Raw genomic sequence first — 25,369 nt, forward strand, 5'->3', positions numbered from 1 at the left:
GCAGCACGGTAGCATAGTGGTTAGCACGATTGCTTCACAGCTCCAGGCTCCCAGGTTTGATTCCCGGCTTGGGTCACTGTCTGTGTGGAGTCTGCACGTTCTCCCCGTGTGTGCGTGGGCTTCCTCCGGGTGCTCTGGTTTCCTCCCACAGTCCAAAGATGTGCAGGTTAGGTGGATTGGCCATTCTAAACTGCCCTTAGTGTCCAAAATTGCCCTTAGTGTTGGGTGGGGTTACTGGGTTATGGGGATAGGGTGGAGGTGTGGGCTTGGGTAGGGTGCTCTTTCCAAGAGCCGGTGCAGACTCGATGGACCGAATGGCCTCCTTCTGCACTGTAACTTCTATGAATATCTATGAATAATAATGTTATAACCCTTTAATTGTAACAGCTGCAGCCTCAATGACCAAGTGTTCAATCATCACAGCCCTGCAGCCAGGAATCCCCAAATTTCTCAACTTTGCTACATAAATTCATAAGATAGCGGAGCAGAATTAGGCCATTTGGCCCATCGAGTCTGGTATGCCATTCGATCATGGCTGATCTCATCCTGGCCTTAACTCCACAGTCCTATCCGTTCTCCATAACCCTTTAACTCATTACCAATTAAAAATCTGTCTAACTCCTCCTTAAATGTATCCAATGTCCTAACATCCATGGCACTCTTGGGGTAGCAAATTCCACAGATTCACAACCCTTTGGGAGAAGCAATTTCTTCTCAACTTTGTTTTAAATTTGCTGCCTCTTATCCTAAGGCTATAACCTCTTATTCCAGATGCCCCACAAGAGGAAGCATCTGCTCCACGTCTTTCAATTATTAATATTTTCATCAAAATGGAATTATTCAACCAAGTCTTTGGTTCTCTCTCTTACTTCTTCCTCCAACAACTGTTAAGAACCTGGCCCATCTCTACTTTGAATGCTTCTCTGTGTAGGCACCATATAAATATAAAATGTTGTTGAACAACAGTAACTCTACCAGTTACATGGATTAAAAATTATTAATAATTTCAGAACAATCTTGATTAATAACTATAAACTTCCATGAAATCATTTAGTCATTAAGATTAGTTAATTATCCACAAGATAACTTAGAAAGGGTGGAAACAAACCCATTCATAAAGCAACTAATTAAAGTTAAACAATAAAAGGAACCAAGGAATAGGAGCATGGCATTCAGCCCATTGAGCCTGCTCTCCCGTTCAATTAGATCATTGCTGATCATCTGCCGCAATGTCACTTTCAGGCACTATCTACACATCCTTCGATGTCATTAGTCTTTAAACTATCCCTTTCTATCTTGAACACGTTCAATGGTTGAGCTTCCACAGCCCATTGGTGTAGAGAATACAAAAGATTCACCAACCCCTGAGTGAAGACATTCCTCCTCACCTCAGTCTTAAATGGACTCATCAGCCAGGGTAAATACCTTATCGACATCCATCCTGACAGGCAAGTAAGAATTTTTAAAGTTTCAATTTTGCCAATCAATAAATATAGTTTAAAGTAAATTTAGCATTTCAAAACAATTCATGACAAGAGGTCACCTTGGGGACTTAAAAAGAAAGGTTAGAATGAGCAAGTGAAGGTCACCAGGATTTATTCCCCAGCTAAAACGCAGGCTCAGCACGAGCAATGTTAGCCACCTCCAGCTTCTCGTGCAATAATTAATGATTGCTGTACTTGCTGATAGATTTGTTGACCTATGTAGCAACTAAAATGCCAATCAATAGCTTGTAATTGAGACTGTCCCTGATGCATCAACTCTAATGTCCCCATGGTTTCTTACTTCTTGCGGTGTGCAAGAGCTTTGAAAAATAAATCGAATTCATGTCAAACCACATGTTCAGTTGATAAGATGGTTAACTTTCCAAAACGAATGTCACTAACATAATGATGTCAAATTGCAAAGGATCTTCAACCAGACAGAATCTGGATATCAGTGAAAGTCAACCAGGTTACAGATTCAAAGTTATTTCCAAGCCTATATCTGGATGTTCCGGAGTTTATCCATTTACTGTATTATTCTTTAAAAGGATCATAGAGATTCAAGATAGGTATATTTAGTGGCCGCCTTTACCTTTAGTCTTCGTTCATGGGCTGTGTGAACGTCCTCATCTCCTTCTTTAATCTCAAAAGTGCCATTTGTCCATTCTTCGGCAATCTAACAGATTGAAATCAAAATCTTTTTTAAAGCACTGAATCACACAGCCCCTTAAGCACCATTTGCGCAAAAAAAAACATTGCCTTCAATAAAAATAAGGAGAGCAGCTTTCGGAAACATTAGTGTTTTTTTAAAGGAAGATGAACGTTGTAATTTAGATTCTGTAACAAGTGCACTTAACAGATTAACGCAGCACCGAAACTGCAATTGATATTTTCAGGGCAGTGGAGGTTAAGGGGAGATTTAACACTGGTATTCAAAAGTATGAAGGGTTCTGATCGAGCAAATGTGAAACTGTTTCCTCCTGCAGCCGGGGAAACAGAGGCAGATTTAAAATAATTGGCAAGACTAGAGCGGAGATAAGAAAACATTTTCTTTTAAAATATAAGTTGTTACGATTTGGAATGCCCAAAGTGCAAGGGTAGAGAGAGAGGATTCAATGATAACATTCATTAAAAAATTAAATATTTGCAGTTTAAAAAAAAAAAAATCAGACCAAAGGTGAAAGTGAAGGGGAGGGTGACTACTCTGTCAAAGTGCTAGTATAGTCATGATGGGCTGAATGCCCTGCTGTGATTTAGCATTTTGTGATTTTATACGCACTCACATGAAAATGGCAGGATTGACACCGAACCAACCGATCTGGTAAAACTCACCTTGTACCTTCAACATGCACACTACGCTAAGATTAACTGAGAAAACATTGACAAATGCAAAACAAGACTCAGAACAAAAGAATATTCACCGTGTGAGAATTAAAATGAACACAGGTAATCACATGTAAACCAGGTACACTAAACGATGAACAAAAAATAAGCAAACATTAACCTCAATGCACAAAAGAACGATCAGTATTTCATTTTGGACGAATAACACAAACTAATAGAATCCCATTAACAATATTATTCATCAGACTTAGTGAGAGAATGTGCCAACTGGGTCAGGCTGTATGGCCGAAATAGGAAAAGTGGAGGAAATGCTTACTGTAGCCATTGTTCTTCAGTGACCTGATTTCCCATGATAAGGAGATGCCGGCGTTGGACTGGGGTGAGCACAGTAAGAAGTCTTACAACACCAGGTTAAAGTCCAACAGGGTTGTTTCGATGTCACTAGCTTTCGGAGCGCTGCTCCTTCCTCAGGTGAATGAAGAGGTATGTTCCAGAAACATATATATAGACAGATTCAAAGATGCCAGACAATGCTTGGAATGCGAGCATTAGCAGGTGATTAAATCTTTACAGATCCAGACCTGGTGTTGTAAGACTTCTTACTCATTTCCCATAGCATTGTTCAAGCAGAAACGCTGGGGTCCAGTCTGCTAATATTCTGCTCACCGTATCAGAGAGTGAGGCAACTGTTGTAGTTTGGGACTAACTTGAAAGCGAATTGAACAAGCAGATTTTTCACTTGTCTGCTCATCAGCCCAGTACTTTTCTGTCCATTGAAATAAACTTGGGGAATAACTATGGGATGTCAAAAGCACAACCAGAAAACCCTTGCCTACAAATTTGATCTGAACTCAAAAATGGAATTCCATTTAACTCAATCCTTGGGTAGTTTAATGACGCGCAAGACAATTAAATTGACTGATCTTCAGACTAAGGGCAGAAGACTTCATTACTTTGGTAGTTAAGGCCAGTTCATTACAACATTTCTTACCTTGTCCATTCCATTTAGAATTTGATCCATTTCAGTTTTTGTTAAAAGTCCCGCTTTCTCCAAAGCCTTAGCATAGGCCTTGCTTCCTTTAATATCTGCAGCCCACATTCTTTCATCACAAGCTATGGAGGAATTAAACCTCTCCATAATTGGGTCAGTGCATCCAACAAATCTTCCACCCCATAGTTTAGCACCCTAGGAGATATGAAATTGTTGGCATTTATTACAAAGTTTGACAAGCACAACATTCAAGACTGACATGGTCTGAGCTTGGTAGAACACTGAGAGGCACACTCATCATTGTTGAAGTACAATAACCCTCACAAGACCCATGGGGACATCCCAATTGATCTCCCAGTGGGACTCATGGAAAACGAGCTCCCCCGCCAGTAGATGGCGACCCATCAGCAGGGGATCGCAAAAATTGCCTCATAAAAACCGGCCCAGATTGGGACCGGCGTGACTGGTAATCCCGGTTGGGACCTTTGGATTGTAAGCGGCGTTGCAGCCCTTTCTTTTGTTGTTGAGTTAAACTTTATTTGAATTTACCTCATCAGGCCTCTTGAACGTGTATATGAAGCATGAATGATAACATCTGATAATGTGACACATTAAGAGAAGAGAACATAAAGAACATAAGAACTAGGAGCAGGGGTAGGCCACCTGGCCCCTCAAGCCTGCTCCCCCATTCAATGAGATCATGGCTGATTTTTTGTGGACTCAGCTCCACTTTCCGGCCCAAACACCATAACCCTTAATCCCTTTATTCTTCAAAAAACTATCTATCTTTATCTTAAAAACATTTAATGAAGGAGCCTCTACTGCTTGACTGATCAAGGAATTCCATAGATTCACAACCCTTTGGGTGAAGAATTACCATCATAGAATTTACCATCATAGAATTTACGGTGCACAAGGAGGCCATTTGGCCCATCAAGTCTGCACCAGCTCTTGGAAAGAGCACCCTACCCAAGGTCCACAACACCACCCTATCCCCATAACCCAGTAACCCCACCCAACACTTAAGGGCACATTTGGCACAGCCAATCCACCTAACCTGCACATCTTTGGACTGTGGGAGGAAACCGGAGGACCCGGGGAAAACTCACGGACACACGGTGTAGCCACCTGGGTTGGCCAACTCCCGACGTAAAATGGAGAACAGCAAAGGCTGCAGGGAAATTCAGCCAACAGAGGCAGAAACTAGCAGGTCCAAGTTACTGTGTATTAAACTCTGCAAAAGCCTAGACAGCATCGATACCAGCAGCCATCTGCATAATAATGTAGCAGCCATCTACATACTAATGAGCGATCCCCAAATACAATCGAAACATTTGGGATAAACAAAGCCAAGCCAGACTCCTCGGCGCCAGCAGGAGCCAACACAATAGAGGTTAACGGACACCTCAAGACCGCCCATCGATCAGAGAACCGCTCCAGTAATTGAAGAAATCGAACCAAGCGATTGGAACGAAGTCCAATCACTTGGAACCAGGTACAGGGTCCGCCCTGAAAGGCGGGAAGCCCCTGGGACTATAACGTTAAGCCCCCAAGTTCAAATCGTTCTTCTTGACCGGGTCACTCAGCAACGCGAACCAACCCTTGACAGTGACCGGTGCAGCTGCCGCCGAGACCCAGTAAGTCTTAAATCAACGCTCGCTACGAGATAGGCGCTCCTAGCTACCAGTCCGTACCAACTTTGAATCCCGCAGACTCAGAACCCGAACGAAAGGCCATTTGTTCCCCATACCTGGTGGGCCAGTCCGAAGCTAGGTATAGGCCTGTTAGTTGTAGAAGTAGCTTAGAAGGAGAATTTATGCATGAGTAGCGATTGCTGTGTATAATAAATGTGCTTTGATTTGAATCTTACTAATTGGTGTATTGAGTCATTGATCATTACTTGATCAATGAACCTCGTGGCGGTATCATAAAGATACCTGGCGACTCAAGAGCAAAGGTTATAAAACAAAGCCAATTGAACCAACCAAAAGTTAGCAACAACGGGGAGGATATGCAGACTCCGCACAGACAATGACCCAGGCCGGAATCGAACCTGGGACCCTGGAGCTGTGAAGCAATTGTGCTACCCACAATGCTACCGTGCTACTCTCGTTCCTCCTAAACTCAGTCCTAAATCTACTTCCCCTTATTTTGAGGCTATGCCTCCTCGTTCTGCTTTCACCCGCCAGTGGGAACAACCTGCCCGCATCTATCCTATCCCCTTCATAATTTTATATGTTTCTATAAGATCCCCCCCTCATCCTTCTAAATTCCAATGAGTACAATCCTAGTCTACTCAACCTCTCCTCGTAATCTAACCCCTTCAGCTCTGGGATTAACCTACTGAATCTCCTCTGCACACCCTCCAGTGCCAGTACGTCCTTTCTCAAGTAAGGAGACCAAAACTGAACACAATTCTCCAGGTGTGGCCTCACTAACACCTTATACAATTGCAGCATAAACTCGCTAGTCTTAAACTCCATCCCTCTAGCAATGAAGGACAAAATTCCATTTGCCTTCTGAATCACCTGTTGCACCTGTAAACCAACTTTTTGCGACTCATGCACTAGCACACCCAGGTCTCTCTGTACAGCAGCATGTTTCAATATTTTATCATTTAAATAATAATCCCTTTTGCTGTTATTCCTACCAAAATGGATAACCTCACATCTGTCAACATTGTATTCCATCTGCCAGACCCTAGCCCATTCACTTAGTCTATCCAAATCCCTCTGCAGACTTCCAGTATCCTCTGCACTTTTTGCTTTACCACTCATCTTAGTGTCGTCTGCAAACCTGGCCAAATTGCCCTTGGTCCCCAACTCCAAATCATCAATGTAAATTGTGAACAATTGTGGGCCCAACACTGATCCCCGAGGGACACCACTAGCTACTGATTGCCAACCAGCGAAAAAGCCATTAATCCCCACTCTTTGCTTTCTATTAATTAACCAATCCTCTATCCATGCTCCTACTTCCCCTTTAATGCCATGCATCTTTATCTTATGCAGCAACCTTTTGTGTGGCACCTTGTCAAAGGCTTTCTGGAAATCCAGATATACCACATCCATTGGCTCCCCGTTATCTACCGCACTGGTAATGTCCTCAAAATATTCCACTAAATTAGTAAGGCACAACCTGCCCTTTATGAACCCATGCTGCGTCTGCCCAATGGGAAAATTTCCATCCAGATGCCTCGCTATTTCTTCCTTTTTTAAAAAAAAATATATTTTATTAAAGTTTTTCGATCAACCAAGAATTTTGCCATTTTTACAACTTTGTAACAATACATACATTGATCGTTTTTAAAATAATATATTAACTAACGGCAAGTGCCAACACAAATAAAAAGAAAAACGAAAAGCCATAGTTACATTGAGAAGATAACTTTGAACAGCAAATATGTTACAACACACAAAAAAAAACCCCAAAGACCCGAATGCACCCTCTCCCCTTCGCCCCCCCCCTTCCCCCCCCCCCCCCTCCCCCCTGGGATGCTGCTGTTGTCTTTCCTATTTTCCCTTATCGCTCTGCGAGATAGTCGAGGAACGGTTGCCACCGCCTGGTGAACCCCTGAGCCGAACCTCTTAGTGCGTACTTTGTCCGCTCCAATTTTATGAACCCTGCCATGTCGTTTATCCAGGCCTCCACGCCCGGGGGTTTAGCTTCTTTCCATATAAGTAGAATCTTTCGCTGGGCTACTAGGGACGCAAAGGCCAGAACATCGGCCTCTCTCGCCTCCCGGCTCATCTGCAACCCCGAATATAGCCAACCCCCAGTTTGGTTCGACCCGGACCCCCACCACCTTTGGAATCACTTTTGCCACACCCACCCAGAACCCGTGCAATACCGGGCATGACCAAAACATGTGGGTGTGGTTCGCAGGGCTTCCCGCGCACCTATCCTCCACCCCAAAAAACCTGCTCAATCTTGCTCCCGTCATATGCGCCCTGTGTAGTACCTTGAATTGGATCAGGCTGAGCCTGGCACACGAGGACGAGGAATTTACCCTACTTAGGGCATCTGCCCACAGCCCTTCCTCAATCTCTTCCCCCAGCTCCTCCTCCCATTTTCCTTTCAGTTCCTCTATCATCGTCTCCCCCTCGTCTCTCATTTCCCTGTATATATCGGACACCTTACCATCACCCACCCATGCCCCCGAAATCACTCTGTCCTGGATCCCTTGCGCCGGGAGCTGCGGAAATTTTCGCATCTGTTGCCTCACAAATGCCCTCACTTGCATATAACGAAATGCATTCCCAGGTGGCAACCCGTATTTTTCTGTCAGTGCTCCCAGACTCGCGTACATCCCATCCAAGAACAAGTCCTTCAGTTGCGCAATTCCTGCTCGCTGCCAAGATTGAAATCCCCCGTCTATCCTTCCCGGGACGAACCTGTGGTTGTTCCTTATCGGGGACCACACTGAGGCCCCCGTCAATCCCCTATGTCGTCTCCACTGCCCCCAGATCTTCAGAGTCGCCACCACCACTGGGTTTGTGGTGTACCTTTTCGGGGAGAACGGCAGCGGCGCCGTTGCCAGTGCTTTTAAGCTTGTTCCCCTACAGGACGCCATCTCCAGCCTTTTCCACGCCGCTCCTTCTTCTTCCCTCATCCACTTACATATCACAGACACGTTAGCGGCCCAATAATAATCACTCAGACTCGGCAGTGCCAATCCCCCTCTATCTCTACTGCGCTGCAGAAACCCCCTCTTTACCGTTGGGGTCTTTCCGGCCCACACAAAGCTCATGATGCTCCTGTCCACCTTCTTAAAAAAGGTCTTTGTAATCAGTATGGGGAGGCACTGAAACACAAAAAGAAACCTCGGGAGGACCACCATTTTAACCGCCTGCACCCTGCCCGCCAATGACAGGGGCACCATATCCCACCTCTTAAAGTCCTCCTCCATCTGCATTACCAGTCGTGTCAAGTTAAGCTTATGCAAGGTTCCCCAGTCCCTGGCCACCTGGATCCCTAAATACCGGAAATCTCTTGTTACCCTCCTCAGCGGCAGCTCGTCTATTCCCCTGCCCTGTTCCCCGGGGTGCATCACAAACACTTCACTCTTCCCCATATTCAGTTTGTATCCCGAAAACTCTCCAAACTCCCTGAGTGTCTGCATTATCTCAGGCATCCCTTCCATTGGGTCCGCGACATATAACAGCAGATCATCCGTGTATAATGACACCCGATGTTCTTCTCCTCCTCTAAGTACCCCTCTCCACTTCCTAGAGCCCCTCAGCGCTATGGCCAATGGCTCAATTGCCAATGCAAACAGTAACGGGGACAGGGGGCACCCCTGTCTTGTGCCCCTATATAGTCGGATGTAGTCGGATCGTTGCCTGTTCGTAATCACACTTGCCACCGGGGCCCCGTATAGGAGCCGAACCCATCTAATGAACCCCTCTCCAAATCCAAATCTCTTCAGTACCTCCCACAAATAGTCCCACTCCACTCTATCAAATGCCTTCTCTGCATCCAGAGCCACCACTATCTCCGCCTCCCCCTCCAGTGGGGGCATCATCATCACCCCCAACAACCTCAGTATATTGGTATTCAATTGCCTCCCTTTAACAAATCCTGTTTGGTCACCATGCACCACCCCAGGGACACAGTCCTCTATCCTTGTCGCCATCACTTTGGCCAATAACTTGGCATCTACGTTCAGGAGGGAGATGGGCCTGTATGACCCGCACTGCAGCGGGTCTTTGTCTCTTTTCAGGATCAGCGATATCGTCGCCTCCGACATCGTCGGGGGTAGTGTCCCCCTTTCCTTAGCCTCATTGAAGGTTCTCGTCAAGAGTGGGGCCAGCAGATCCACATATTTCCTATAGAATTCCACCGGGAACCCATCTGGTCCCGGGGCCTTCCCTGCCTGCATGTTCCCGATTCCTTTTACCACCTCCTCTACCTCAATCTGCGCTCCCAGTCCTGTCCTCTCCTGCTCCTCAACCTTCGGGAACTCCAACTGGTCTAGGAAATGCATCATTCCCTCTTTCCCTTCCGGGGGTTGGGCCTTATACAACCTCTCGTAGAATACATTAAATACCCCGTTCACCCTCTCCGCTCTCTGTTCCATCCTTCCCTCCTCGTCTCTAACTCCTCCGATCTCTCTCGCCTCCCCCCTCTTCCTAAGTTGTTGCGCCAGCAGTCGGCTCGCCTTCTCTCCGTATTCATACTGTACTCCCTGTGCCTTCCTCCACTGCGTCTCCGCCTTACGCGTGGTCAACAAGTCAAAATCCATGTGTAGTCTCCGTCTTTCCCCGTGTAGCCCTTCGTCCGGAGCCTCCGCATATTGCCTATCCACCCTCAGAATCTCCCCAATCAGTCTCTCCCTTTCTTTACCCTCTTGTTTCCCCTTATGGGCCCTTATGGAAATCAGCTCCCCTCTCACCACCGCCTTCAGCACCTCCCAGACTACTCCCACCTGGACCTCTCCGTTATCATTGACCTCTAGGTATCTTTCAATACATCCCCTCACCCTTCCACATACCCCCTCGTCTGCCAACAGTCCCATGTCCAATCTCCAAAGTGGGCGTTGCTCCTGTTCCTCCCCTAGTTCCAGATCTACCCAATGTGGGGCATGATCTGAAATGGCTATAGCCGAGTACTCCACTCCTGCCACCTTCGGGATCAGCGCCCTTCCCAGGACAAAGACATCTATCCGGGAGTACACTCTATGAACGTGGGAGAAGAAGGAAAACTCTTTATTCCTCGGTCTAGTAAATCTCCAGGGATCCACTCCTCCCATCTGCTCCATAAAGCCCTTAAGCACCTTGGCCGCTGCCGGCCTCCTCCCGGTCCTAGATCTGGACCGGTCCAGCCCTGGGTCCAGCACCGTGTTGAAGTCCCCCCCCATTACCAACTTTCCCATCTCCAGGTCAGGATGCGCCCCAACATACGCTTCATAAAGTTCGCATCATCCCAGTTCGGGGCATATACGTTCACCAGCTCCACCGCTTCACCTTGCAATCTGCCACTCACCATCACGTATCTACCCCCACTGTCCGCCACTATGGTCTTCGCCTCAAACGATACCCGTTTCCCCACCAGTATTGCCACCCCTCTATTTTTCGCATCCAAGCCCGAGTGGAATACCTGTCCCACCCATCCTTTTCTTAATCTGACCTGATCCGCCAGTTTCAGGTGCGTCTCCTGAAGCATAACCACGTCTGCCTTTAGCTTCTTTAGGTGCGCAAATACCTTTGCCCTCTTAATCGGCCCATTCAACCCTCTCACGTTCCACGTGATCAACTGGGTTGGGGGCGCTTTACCCCCTACCCCCCCCCCACCCTTGTCGACTAGCCATCCCCTTTTTTAAACCAGCTCCTCACCCGGTTCCCACGCAACCGCTTGTCCCCCAGACAGCACCCTCCCGTCCCGACCATCCCATCCCGTAGCAGCTCCCCCTTCCCCTTATCAGCAGCAACCCAGTTAATCCCCCCCCCTCCCGCTAGATCCCGCTCTAGCTTGATTGCATCCCCCATATTGCTTCCCGGAGTCAGCAAACTCTGGCTGACCTTGGCTTCCCCCATTTATCCTTAGCCCCCCTGCGTGTGAGGCCCCCTCGTTCCTACGCCCCCTTTTCCCGCCACACTTTCCATATCGCGGGAACAGAGCCCGCGCTTCCCTCTCAGCCCCGCCCCTAATGGCGCAGCTCCCTCTCTCCTTCCCCATCCCCTTCCCCACCGGCGCCCACATTTCTTCGTGTCACCCTCCTTCGAGGGGAAAAAATTCCCCCATCTGATTTACAATTTCTTGCCACCACCTCACTACTTCATTCCAAACATCCTTTCCCAAATCTAGTCCAACTTCTCCTCTTGAATGAATGTCCATGCCTCCTCTGCCGTATAGAAGTAGTGGTGCCTTGCCGGCTGCAACATTCCGAATTTCACTTTCTTCCTGTGGAGCACCGCCTTGGCCCGATTGAAACTCGCCCTCCTTCTCGCCACCTCCGCACTCCAATCTTGGTAGACGCGGATCACCGCGTTCTCCCATCTGCTGCTCCGTGTCGTCTTAGCCCATCTCAGGACCATCTCCCTGTCCTTGTAGCGGTGGAATCTCACTACTATTGCTCGCGGTGTTTCCCCTGCCTTTGGTTTTCTCACGAGGACCCGGTACGCTCCCTCCACTTCCAGGGGGCCCGTCGGGGCCTCAGCTCCCATTAAGGTATGGAGCATCACGCTCACGTACGCCCCAACGTCCGCTCCCTCTGCCCCTTCGGGAAGACCCAAAATCCTTAAGTTCTTCCTCCTCAAGCTATTTTCCAGGGCTTCCAATCTCTCCATACACCTCTTGTGTAGCGCCTCGTGCGTCTCCGTCTTCACCACCAAGCCCTGTATCTCGTCCTCATTTTCGGCAGCTTTTGCCTTCACTCCAAGGAGCTCCATCTCTTGGGTCTTTTGCGTCTCCTTCAGCCCCTCAATCGCCTGCAGCATCGGCGCCAGCACCTCCTTCTTGAGCTCCTGCACACATCGCCGGAGGAACTCCTGCTGTTCCAGGCCCCATACCAACTGGGCTCCCTCAGCCACCATCTTGCTTCTCCCTTCCCTTCGCTGCCACTGCTCCAGAGGATCCTCCACAATCTGGCCACTACTATCACTTCTTTTCATCCACACCCGCTATTTCTTCCTTGATGATAGATTCCAGCATCTTCCCTACTACCAAAGTTAAACTCACTGGCCTATAATTACCCGCTTTCTGCCTCCCTCCTTTTTTAAACAGTGGTGTCACGTTTGCTAATTTCCAATCCGCCGGGACCACCCCAGAGTCTAGTGAATTTTGGTAAATTTTCACTAGTGCATTTGCAATTTCCCTAGCCATCTCTTTTAGCACTCTGGGATGCATTCCATCAGGGCCAGGAGACTTGTCTACCTTTATCCCCATTAGCTTGCCCATCACTACCTCCTTAGTGATAACAATCCTCTCAAGGTCCTCACCTGTCATAGCCTCATTTCTGAGGATAGAACAGTACAGCACATAACAGGCCCTTCGGCCCTCAATGTTGTGCCGAGCAATGTCCAAAACCAAGATCAAGCTATCCCACTCCCTGTCATTCTGGTGTGCTCCATGTGCCTATCTAATAACCGCTTGACAGTAGTATAGTCATTGAACTGTCCCAAAATGCTAATTCTAAAGATGAATCTCTAAGCTTCCTGGGTACACTCGTAACCTGGTTTAACCCTTTTTTGGGGGGGGAGGAATGGGGGACACAGTTTTTGTGTCACCAGTGGGTGTGCTGCTTCCCCAGCTTAATCCTGGAACAACTTTCTACAAATTGGATGGGGAAGGGGCAGGATTAACCAGATGCAAACAGATGGTAGCCAACTCAATCAATTAAAGGCCTAGCGTCAGAAATCAACAGGGATTTTCCATCCAGCCTCCAGGTTCCGAACCGCGGTAGGGAACAGGGCAGCTGGCTGGAAGCAGTATCCCAGTGGCAGATTGGGAGGGAACAGGATTGTGTGGGAGCAGGCACATCCCGGGCCTATTTAGAGGACTTTTCACCCTGCCCGTCTGCCTGGTTTCAGCTTCAGTGGCAGGCAAAGGCTGCCCTGAGGAATCATAGAAACATAGAATTTACAGTGCAGAAGGAGGTAATTTGGCCCATCGAGTCTGCACCAGCCCTTGGAAAGAGCGACCTACGTGATCCCACGACTCCATCCTATCCCCGTAACTCAGTAACCCCACCTAACGTTTTGGACACAAAGGGGCAATTTGGCATGGCCAATCCACCCAACCTGCACATCTTTGGACTGTGGGAGGAATCTGGAGCACCCGGAGGAAATCCACACAATCATTGGGAGAAAGTGCAAACTCCACACAGACAGTCACACTTCGGATCATTCGGGAGGCAGAGGTGGTCATAGATAGAAGCTTCAGGGATGTAGTTACTCTGAAGAATAAGGATAGATGGGTGACGGTGAGAGGGGCTGGGAGGAAGCAGTCAGTACAGGGATCCCCTGTGGTCGTTCCCCTTAGTAACAAGTATACCGCTTTGGATACTGTTGGGGGGGGGGGGCACTTACCAGGGGTAAGCCATGGGGTACAGGTCTCTGGCACAGAGTCTGTCCCTGTTGCTCAGAAGGGAAGGGGGGAGAGGAGTAGAGCATTAGTCATTGGAGACTCCATAGTTAGGGGGATAGATAGGAGATTCTGTGGGAACGAGAGAGACTCATGGTTGGTGTATTGCCTCCCACGTGCCAGGGTGCGTGATGTCTCGGATCATGTTTTCGGGATACTTAAGGGGAGGGGGAGCAGCCCCAAGTCGTGGTCCACATAGGTACCAACGACATAGGTAGGAAAAGGGATAGGGATGTAAGGCAGGAATTCAGGGAGCTAGGGTGGAAACTTAGATCTAGGACAGAGTTATTATCTCTGGGTTGTTACCCGTGCCACGTGATAGCGAGACGAGGAATAGGGAGAGAGAGGAGTTGAACACATGGCTACAGGGATGGTGCAGGAGGGAGGGTTTCAGATTTCTGGATAATTGGGGCTCATTCTGGGGTCGGTGGGACCTCTACAAATGGGATGGTCTGCACCTGGACCAGAGGGGTACCAATATCCTGGGGGGGGAAATTTGCTAATGCTCTTCGGGAGGGTTTAAACTAGTTCAGCAGGGGCTTGGGAACCTGAATTGTAGCTCCAGTATACAGGAGGTTAAGAGTAGTGAGGTCATGAGTAAGGTTTCAAAGTTGCAGGAGTGTACCGGCAGGCAGGAAGGTGGTTTAACATGTGTCTTCTTCAATGCCAGGAGCATCCGGAATAAGGTGGGTGAACTTGCGGCATGGGTTGGTACCTGGGATTTCGATGTTGTGCCCATTTCGGAGACATGGATAGAGCAGGGACAGGAATGGTTGATGCAGGTGCCGGGGTTTAGATATGTCAGTAAGCTAATGGAAGGTGGAAAAAGAGGGGGAGGGGTGGCATTGTTAGTCAAGGACAGAATTACAGTGGCAGAAAGGACTCGTCTACTGAGGTAGTATGGGCTGAGGTTAGAAACAGGAAAGGAGAGGTCACCCTGTTAGGGGTTTTCTATAGGCCTCCGAAAAGTTCCAGAGATGTAGAGGAAAGGATTGCAAAGATGATTCTGGATAGGAGCAAAAGCAACAGGGTAGTTGTTATGGGGGACTTTAACTTTCCAAATATTGACTGGAAATGCTATAGTTCGAGTACTTTAGATGGGTCTGTTTTTGTCCAATGTGTGCAGGAGGGTTTCCTGTCACAGTATGTAGATGGGCCAACGAGAGGCGAGGCCATATTGGGTTTGGTACTGGGTAATGAACCTGGACAGGTGTTAGATTTGGAGGTAGGTGAGCACTTTGGTGATAGTGACCACAATTCGATTACGTTTACTTTAGTGATGGAAAGGGATAGCTATATACTGCAGGGCAAGAATTATATCTGGGGGAAAGGCAATTATGATGCGATGAGGCAGGACGCATCGGATGGAGAGGAAAACTGCAGGGGATGGGCACAATGGAAATGAGGAGCTTGTTCAAGGAACAGCTACTGCGTGTCCTTGATAAGTATGTACCCGTCAGGCAGGGAGGAAGTGGTCGAGCAAGGGAACCGTGGTTTACTAAAGCAGGTGAAACACTTGTCAAGAGGAAGAAGGAGACTTATGTAAAGATGAGACATGATGGTTCAGTTATGGCGCTCAAGAGTTACAAGTTGGCTAGGAAGGACCTAAAGAGAGAGCTAAGAAGAGCCAGGAGGGGACATGAGAAGTCCTTGGCAGGTAGGATCAAGGAAAACACTAAAGCTTTCTATAGGTATGTCAGGAATAAAAGAATGACTAGGTTAAGAGTAGGGCCAGTCAAAGACAGTAGTGGGAAGTTGTGCTTGGAGTCCGAGGAGATAGGAGAGGTGCTAAATGAATATTTTTTGTCAGTATTCACACAGGAAAAAGACAATGTTGTTGAGGAGAATACTGAGATTCAGGCTACTGGACTAGAAGGGCTTCAGGTTCATAAGTAGGAGGTGTTAGCAATTCTGGAAAGTGTGAAAATAGATAAGTCCCCTGGGCCGGATGGGATTTATCCTAGGATTCTCTGGGATGCTAGGGAGGAGATTGCTGAGCCTTTGGCTTTGATATTTAAGTCATCTTTGTCTACAGGAATAGTGCCAGAAGACTGGAGGATAGCAAATGTTGTCCTCTTGTTCAAGAAGGGGAGTAGAGACAACCCAGGTAACTATAGACCAGTGAGCATTACTTCTGCTGTGGGCAAAATCTTGGAAAGGTTTATAAGAGATAGGATGTATAATCATCTGGAAAGGAATAATTTGATTAGAGATAGTCAACACGGTTTTGTGAAGGGTAGGTCGTGCCTCACAAACCTTATTGAGTTCTTTGAGAAGGTGACCAAACAGGCGGATGAGGGTAAAGCAGTTGATGTCTGATAAGGTTCCCCATGGTAGGCTACTGCAGAAAATACGGAGGCATGGGATTCAGGGTGATTTAGCAGCTTGGATCAGAAATTGGCTAGCTGGAAGAAGACAAAGGGTGGTAGTTGATGGGAAATGTTCAGACTGGAGTCCAGTTACTAGTGGTGTACCACAAGAATCTGTTTTGGGGCCACTGCTGCTTGTCATTTTTATAAATGACCTGGAGGAGGGCGTAGAAGGATGGGTGAGTAAATTTGCAGATGACACTAAAGTCGGTGGAGTTGTGGACAGTGCGGAAGGATGTTACAAGTTACAGAGGGACATAGATAAGCTGCAGCGCTGGGCTGAGAGGTGGCAAATGGAGTTTAATGCAGAAAAGTGTGAGGTGATTCATTTTGGAAGGAATAACAGGAAGACAGAGCACTGGGCTAATGGTAAGATTCTTGGCAGTGTGGAGGAGCAGTGAGATCTCGGTGTCCATGTACATAGATCCCTGAAAGTTGCCACCCAGGTTGAGAGGGTTGTTAAGAAGGCGTACGGTGTGTTAGCTTTTATTGGGAGAGGGATTGAGTTTCGGAGCCATGATGTCATGTTGCAGCTGTACAAAACTCTGGTGCGGCCGCATTTGGAGTATTGCATGCAATTCTAGTCGCCGCATTATAGGAAGGATGTGGAAGCATTGGAAAGGGTGCAGAGGAGATTTACCAGAATGTTGCCTGGTATGGAGGGAAGATCTTATGAGGAAAGGCTGAGGGACTTGAGGCTGTTTTCGTTAGAGAGAAGAAGGTTAAGAGGTGACTTAATTGAGGCATACAAGATGATCAGAGGATTGGATAGGGTGGACAGTGAGAGTCTTTTTCCTTGGATGGTGATGTCTAGCACGAGGGGCCATAGCTTTAAATTGAGGGGAGATAGATATGACAGATGTCAGAGGTAGGTTCTTTACTCAGCAAGTAGTAAGGGTGTGGAATGCCCTGCCTGCAACAGTAGTGGACTCGCCAACACTAAGGCCATTCAAATGGTCATTGGATAGACATATGGACGATAAGGGAATAGTGTAGAAGGGCTTTAGAGTGGTTTCACAGGTCGGCGCAACATCGAGGGCCGAAGGGACTGTACTGTGCTGTAATGTTCTATGTTCTATGTCCTGTTACTCAAGCAGGCTTCTACCACCACCCTTTATGTCCTATTAGTAAGCCAGTTTCGGATCCATCTTGACAGGTTTCCTTGAATTCCATGTGCTTCAGCCTTCTCAATCAGTCTCCCATGTGGAACTTACCAAAGGCTTTGCTAGAATCCATATAAACTGTGTCAACTGCACTTCCTTCGTCCACACATTTGGTCACTTTATCAAAAGATTCTATCAGATTTGTTAGATGTGACCTCTCTCTGACTAAGCCATGCTGACTATCCCTTATCAACACATGACTTTCCAAGGGGAGATTAATTCACTCCTTCAGAATTTTCTCTAAATTACTCCAACAGTTTCCCTACCACTGAAGTGAGACTCACTGGCCTGTAATTCCCTGGTTTATCTCTACCACCCTTCGTGAAAAGTGGAACAACATTAGCTGTTCTCCAGTCCTCTGGTACTTTCCCGGTGGTCAGAGAAGAATTAAAACCTTGCGTCAGAGCCCCTGCAATTTCCTGCCTCACCTCCCACAGCAGCCTGGCACACAATTATCATAGAATCATATAATTTACAGTGCAGAAGGAGGCCATTCGGTCCATCAAGACTGCACCGGCCCTTGAAAGAGTACCCTACTTAAGCCCACACCTCCGCCCTATCCCCGTAAACCCACCTAACCTTTTTGGGCACTAAGGACAATTTAACATGACCAATCCACCTAACCTGCACATCTTTGGACCGTGGGAGGAAACCGGAGCACCCAGAGGAAACCCACACAGACATGGGGAGTGAGGCATGATCAATTTGACTGGAGACGAAGTTGAATTCAAACTGAGGCTTTATTAGTATCTGAAGTGTGGCCTCCTACAGCAGCTGACAAAACGGCTGCGAGCTGAAGGCCACGCATATTTATAACCCGGCTCCTGGGCGGAGCTAGCATGCAGGGGCCCAGGTGAACCTGTAGTGCAGGTTCTATCGTACCATCCTTAATATAGGAACACAGTGGTTTACCACAGGGAGAAAGTGCAAACTCCACACAGTCACCCCGAGGCTGGAATTGAACCCGGCTCCCTCGAGCTGTGAGGCAGCAGTGCTAACCACTGTGCGTTCCCTGTGGTCCAATCTATTTTTAAGCCCGCCAAATCCTCCAATACCTCCTCACTTCCCATGTCAAACAGCTCAAGATCCTCACAGTGCCATTTCCTGAATTCTGTACCTACATCCTCCTTCTCCTGAGTGAAGACCGATGAGAAATATTCATTTAATACCCTAGCAACGTCCTGAGTCGTCACACACAGATTGCCCCCTTGGTCTCTAATGTGCCCTACTCTTCCCCTTAATACAGTTATCGAAGATCTTAGGGTTCTCCCTAATCTTATTCGCAGTCCGTTTTCATGCCCCTCCCCCACTTTTTTGCTTCTCTAATTGCTTTCTTATGTTCCCTCTTGTACTTCTTTTTTCCTCTCGGACCGCAGTTGAATTCCAAAGGAATACTCCAGAATTCCAAACAAGAAGAGCAGACAGCTTCTGTTTTTTTATAAATTTAGTGTACCCAATTCATTTTTTCCAATTAAGGGGCAATTTAGCATGGCCAATTCACCTAGCCTGCACACCTTTGGGTTGTGCGGCGAAACCCACCCAAACACTGGGAGAATGTGCAAACTCCACACAGACAGTGACCCAGAGCCGGGATTGAACCTGGGACCTTGGCGCCGTGAGGCTGCAGTGCTAACCACTACCCCACCGTGCTTCTATTGTAACATTATGTAAATATAACAAATGAATTTCCCTTTAAAATGTACATCATATGAAAATCCATAGAGACGAGATTCAATTAAGTCCAGCAGGATTGCACCAGTGAAACATGTACAGGAAGTTATCAGCTTGTGATCAATCAATACTTGAAGTTACTTTGTAATAAGTTGGAGCGATTTCTGAACTATCAAACGGCCCCACACCTTGTTAGATTTGCATGTTGCTCAGCAATGCATGTAACTTCTTACTCAACCATGCATTGCAACACACAGGACTTGCAGCATGAGCCCAACTGAGCTTCAATGTGTGACAAATTCACATCCTTGTTCATAGAATATTTTTTTTTACAGTGCAGAAGGAGGCCATTCGGCCCATCGTGTCCGCACCGGCTCTTGGAAAGAGCACCCCACCCAAGGTCAACACCTCCACCCTATCCCCATAAGCCAGTAACCCCACCCAACACTAAGGGCAATTTTGGACACTAAGGGCAATTTATCATGGCCAATCCACCTAGCTTGCACATATTTGGACTGTGGGAGGAAACCGGAGCACCCGGAGGAAACCCACGCACACACGGGGAGGATGTGCAGACTCCGCACAGACAGTGACCCAAGCCGGAATCGAACCTGGGACCTTGGAGCTGTGAAGCAATTGCGCTATCCACAATGCTACCGTGCTGCCCTTCTTGGATGGGTGGAAGAGCAGGAGATAGGCATTGAACCGGTGATTGAGCACAACAATGACATCTGCATTCATTTAGAGTTTTTAATAAAATGTCCCCAGATTAGAAAACACTTGAGACAAAACTCTCAGAGAGGTGGTGGTTTAGTGGTAATGCCACTGGGCTTGTAATCTAGACGGTTAATGCTCTGGGGACACTGGGTTAAAATCCCACCATGGCAGCTGGTAAAATTTAAATTCAATTAATGCAATCGGGAATCTGAAACAAAAACAGGAGATACTCGACAATCTCAGCAGCTCTGACAGCATCAGTGGAGAAAGAACAGAGCGAGTGTTTTGAGTAAATTTAGACTCAAAACGTTATGCTCTGTTCTCTCTCCACAGATGCTGTCAGACCTGCTGAGATATCTGGCATTTTCTGTTTTTGTTTCAGATTCCAGCATTGTCAGTAATTTGCTTTTATTCTGGAATATATAAAGCCACTCTCAACAATGGTATTTTAGAAATAAATATTTCTAGTCAGAAAATTTTCAATTATAACACATTATATACAATTCATATAAAAATATCCCTCTCTACCTGACCGTTCCCCCGGGGGTTGTAACTGGTCGTCCTGCTCGAGGCAATGCCCTTGCTGAGCAGGAACTGACGCAGTTCGTCGCTCATGAAGGAGGACCCCCTGTCGCTATGAATGTACGCGGGGAAACCGAACAGTGTAAAGATGGTGCCGAGGGCTTTAATGACTGTGGCCGCTGTCATGTCAGGGCAGGGGATGGCGAAGGGGAAACGGGGGTGCTCGTCCACCACGTTGAGGAAGTTTGCGTTGCGGTCGGTGGAGGGGAGGGGGCCTTTAAAATCCAAACTGAGGCGTTCAAAGGGATGGGAAGCCTTTATCAGGTGCGCTCTATCTGGCCTGAAAAAGTGCGGTTTGCACTCTGCACAGATTTGGCAGTTCCTGGTGGCTGTACGGACCTCCTCAACAGAGTAGGGGAGGTTGCGGGACTTCACAAAATGGTAGAATCGAGTGACCCCCGGGTGGCAGAGGTCCTCGTGGAGGGCTTGGAGGCGGTCTACTTGTGCGTTGGCACATGTGCCGTGCGATAGGGCTATCGGACGGCTCGTTTAGCTTTCCGGGACGATACAAGATCTCATAGTTATAGGTGGAGAGCTCAATCCTCCACCTCAAGATCTTGTCATTCTTGATTTTGCCCCGCTGTGCATTATCGAACATAAAGGCTACCGACCGTTGGTCAGTGAGGAGAGGGAATCTCCTGCCGGCCAGGTAATGCTTCCAATGTCGCACAGCTTCCACTATGGCTTGGGCTTCCTTTTCCACTGAGGAGTGGCGGATTTCTGAGGCGTGGAGGGTCCGGGAGAAAAAGGCCACGGGTCTGCCCGCTTGGTTAAGGGTGGCCGCCAGAGCTACATCGGATGCGTCGCTCTCGATTTGGAAGGGGAGGGACTCGTCGATTGCGTGCATCGTGGCCTTTGCGATATCCGCTTTGATGCGGCTGAAGGCCTGGCGGGCCTCTGTCGACAGGGGGAAGGTAGTGGACTGGATTAATGGGCGGGCCTTGTCTGTGTACTGGGGGACCCACTGGGCGTAGTACGAAAAGAAGCCGAGGCAGCGTTTCAGGGCTTTGGAGTAGTGGGGGAGGGGAAATTCCATATGTGGGCGCATGCGTTCGGGGTCGGGGCCTATCACTCCATTGTGCACTACGTATCCCAAGACGGCCAGACGGTTGGTGCTAAACACGCATTTCTCCTCGTTTTGGTGAGGTTCAGTGCGTTAGCGGTCTGGAGGAATTTGCGGAGGTTGGCGTCGTGGTCCTGCTGGTCATGGCCGCAGATGGTTACATTGTCGAGGTATGGGAACGTGGCTCGCAAACCGTGCTGGTGAACCATTCGGTCCATCTCCCGTTGGAAGACCGAGACTCCGTTCGTGACGCCAAATGGGACCCTTAAAAAATGGTAGAGCCGCCCGTCTGCCTCAAAGGCCGTGTACTTGCGGTCACTCGGGCGGATGGGGAGCTGGTGGTATACGGACTTGAGATCCACGGTGGAAAAGACCTTGTACTGTGCAATCCGATTGACCATGTTGGATATGCGGGGGAGAGGGTACGCATCTAGCTGCGTGTACCTGTTGATGGTCTGACTATAGTTGCTTCTCCCCGGTCTTCACAACTACCACCTGGGCTCTCCAGGGACTATTGCTGGCCTGGATTATGCCTTCCTTCAGCAGCCGCTGGACTTCAGACCGGATAAACGTCCGATCCTGGGCGCTGTATCGTCTGCTCCTAGTGGCGACGGGTTTGCAATCTGGGGTGAGGTTCGCAGACAAGGAAGGCGGTTCAACCTTGAGGGTCGCGAGGCTGCAGATAGTGAGCGGGGGTATTGGGCCGCCGAATTGGAACGTTAGGCTTTGGAGGTTACACTGGAAATCTAACCCTAAGAGAGTGAGAGCGCAGAGTTGGGGAAGGACATAAAGCCTATAATTCTTAAACTCCCTCCCTTGCACCGTTAGGTTCGCGATGCAGAACCCTTTGATCTCTATGGAATGGGATCCCGCTTCCAGGAAAATCTTTTGGGTGCTCGGACGAATGGAAAGAAAACAGCGTCTTACCGTATCCGGGTGGATAAAACTTTCCGTGCTCCCAGAGTCGATCAGGCATGGCGTCTCGTACCTGTTGACCAGCACCGTTGTTGTTGCCGTATGGAGCCTCCGGGGCCGCGATTGGTCCAGGGTCACCGAAGCCAGTCTTGGTTGTTGCATCGCGGCGTTTTCTTCAGACCCCGTGGAGCCGTCTATGCTGGGGTCCTTGGCTATCAGCCAAGATGGCAGCATCCATGGATCGCACGCGGTCGGGGGTGGACAAAATGGCCGTCTCCATGGATCGCACGTGGCCGGGGGTCACAAGATGGCGGCGCCCATCCTCCCCGCGTGGTGTCCGGGACGTAAAATGGCGCCGCCCGCGGGCCGCACATGGATCGCTGGGGGGGTTGAGTTTGCTGTCCCCATTCTCCCCCAGAGATTGCGGCGATCCCCCGGGACTGGCACACTGCTGAGTAATGCCCCTTTTTGCCGCAGCTCTCACAAATAGCTGAGCGGGCCATGCAGCGCTGCCGGGGGGGGGGGGGGGGTTTCGCCTGCCCGCAAAAATAGCAGCGGGGCCCACCGGGATGGTCTGGTGCTCTAGCCGCGCAGGCTTGTGGGGGGGTGGGGGGTGCCGGGGAGTCGGTCGCAACGGGGGTCCACGGAGCCCAAGGGGCTGCCGTGCGTTCGGGGCCGTAGGCGCGGGCATTTTGTGAGGCCACGTCGAGGGAGGCCGCAAGGGCCAGTGCCTCTGTGAGTCCTAACGAGTCTCTCTCTAACAGTCTTTGGCGAATTTGAGAAGAAGTCATACCTGCAGCAAAAGCATCCCTGATTAGGAGCTCCGTGTCCTCGTTTGCGCTCACCGACGGGCAGTTGCATTTCCTTCCCAAAATCAACAGTGTACTTTAGAACTCGTCGAGCGATTCCCCGGTGATTTGCCGTCTCGTCGCGAGCTGGTGGCGTTCGTAGACCTGGCTCATGGGCCGAATGTAGACTCCTTTCAGCATGGCGAGCGCCGTCGGGAAATCCTCCGCGTCTTCGATGAGCGTGTAGATCTCCGGGCTCACCCTGGAATGCAGGACCTGCATTTTCTGATCTTCCGTGGTCCGGCCGGGGGCCGTTCGAAGGCAACCTTCGAAATATGCTAGCCAGTGTTTAAACACGGCAGCCGAGTTTGCTGCATGGGGGCTGATTCGCAGACACTCCGGGGCGATCCGGAGCTCCATAGTCTTTTAAGCTTGCTTAATAAATTGTAGCGCAACAATTACTCACTCAAGTCGAGAAGAGATGAGGTCAATCGAGGCTTTATTAAGCAAGACTTGTTCCCCAGCAGCTCAGTTACAGAATGCGGCTGCTGGGAGAACCCGGGCTCTTATACTCTGCCTTTCTGGGTGGAGCCAGCAGGCGGCAGATCCAACCAGGACCCGGGACCTGTCAGCCAATAGCCTCTCGGATTCACAGGTACCGTACTACCCCTAATACATACCACCACAAAACCAAACATGGCACTTTAAATAATCAAGATGGAGCAAAAGACAAAAATGCCCAGATTGATGGGAGAGCTGAGTTAGGAATAAGGAAACAGATGCCAAGGGGTTATGACTGACAGAACAGAAACTCGAACATAAATATGGATTCTGACCCAGTAATATCTAGTTCTGCAGACACTGGCTGGGTCCTGAGAATAGCCTGGAACCAAAAGTTTTCATGGAGCAACGATTGTTGCAACTATAATGATGTAACACAATGCAGAGTGGAGAGAGGAGGAGAAATGTGGAACTTGCTGAATTGCGAAATAAGCTTTCAATATTTCTGATTCTGCCCCAGTCCGAATCTCCAAAGAGGAGACGGGGCAGACAGAACAGCAAACGAATAACAGAGAGTAAAAGGGGAAACTTTCAATAGGAGGAAATACTGGACAACCTGCTCGGAACTCATCAAACTGGATTTGACAAAATAAACGAGGAAACATTACCTCTGAACTGGCCATCTCTGAACACTGAGCCTGACGGTCACAGGTCTGAAGGAGTTCTGACACACACAGGTATGTATAGGTCGGAGGCTGTAGCGAACAGTCTGGAGCTTCGTCCTCGGATCAGCCTGTGGAATAAATCAGTGTCAGTGTTCACACCAGCAGCGGGAAGAGAGCGTTCCAGTGGTCAGCTCAGCTCCCTGATGTCTGGACGGGTTACCGCACTCGTTCCAGCACAGCCGCCTGCTCCTGCCGGGCTAACAAGTGCTGCGTGTGTGGGTCGAATTCCGATCAGTCCCAGCCTCGAAACTCCCAGTTAGACAGGAACCGGAAAATACACCACCAGCCGAGATTGCTGGGACTGGTAGTCCACATCTAAACCTGCTCGCTAATGCAATCCTTCTCTGCAGGTACACTCCACGTGTGATACTGCTCAATGAAGTCTGCGTTGGAAACTTTACTCACATTAATTCATGTTTACATTTTTTTTACTCGGTAGAGCATTAACACAACATGGGGTGGCACCGTGGTTAGCACTGCTGCCTCACAGCTCCAGGGTCCATGGGTTCAATTCCAACCTTGGTAGAGTTTGCATTTTCTCACTAGTCTGCCTGGGTTTCCTCCCGATGCTCAGGTTTCCTCCCACAGTCCAAAGATGTGCAGGTCAGGTGGATTGGCCATGCTAAATTGCCCCTTCTTGTTCAAAAGGTTAGTGGGGTTATGGGGCGGGAGAGTAGGCCTGGGTACGGTGTTCTATCAGAAGGTCGGTGTAAGATTAAATGGGCCGAATGGCCTCCTCCTGCACTGTAGGGATTCTGAATATAGACTTCAGGAGAACATTGAGACAGGATGGTGGGATCGGTGGACAACTTGGCTGTTGGAATTAATGCAAAAAAGTGTTAACATGAAACACTTTTAGAAGGGGGGGTCAAGGCAACTTAAAGGATGGGGGGGGGGTGCAAGAACCAAGTCAAGAATCAGGGGTTTATGTCCTTGCCACGAGCTGTTGAAGGTCATTGAGAAAGTGGTTAAT

General features: G+C 48.7%; 1 protein-coding gene across 1 annotated transcript in view; it reads right to left on the reverse strand.

Annotated features, from left to right (window-relative positions):
* The window catches only part of asl (argininosuccinate lyase), a 61,732-nt gene extending 37,091 nt beyond the window's left edge, over positions 1-24,641 (reverse strand). Inside the window, exons 1-3 of the mRNA XM_072469474.1 lie at positions 24,340-24,641; positions 3,820-4,014; positions 2,077-2,160 (exon numbers count right to left, since the gene is read on the reverse strand). Of these exons, the coding sequence (XP_072325575.1) occupies positions 2,077-2,160; positions 3,820-4,014; positions 24,340-24,354 (294 nt within the window). The 5' untranslated portion in view covers positions 24,355-24,641. The remainder of the gene's footprint in view (positions 1-2,076; positions 2,161-3,819; positions 4,015-24,339) is intronic.
* Between the last annotated feature and the right edge of the window lie 728 nt (positions 24,642-25,369).

Source organism: Scyliorhinus torazame, chromosome 12 (assembly GCF_047496885.1).
Source record: "Scyliorhinus torazame isolate Kashiwa2021f chromosome 12, sScyTor2.1, whole genome shotgun sequence".
Taxonomy (NCBI): domain Eukaryota; kingdom Metazoa; phylum Chordata; class Chondrichthyes; order Carcharhiniformes; family Scyliorhinidae; genus Scyliorhinus; species Scyliorhinus torazame.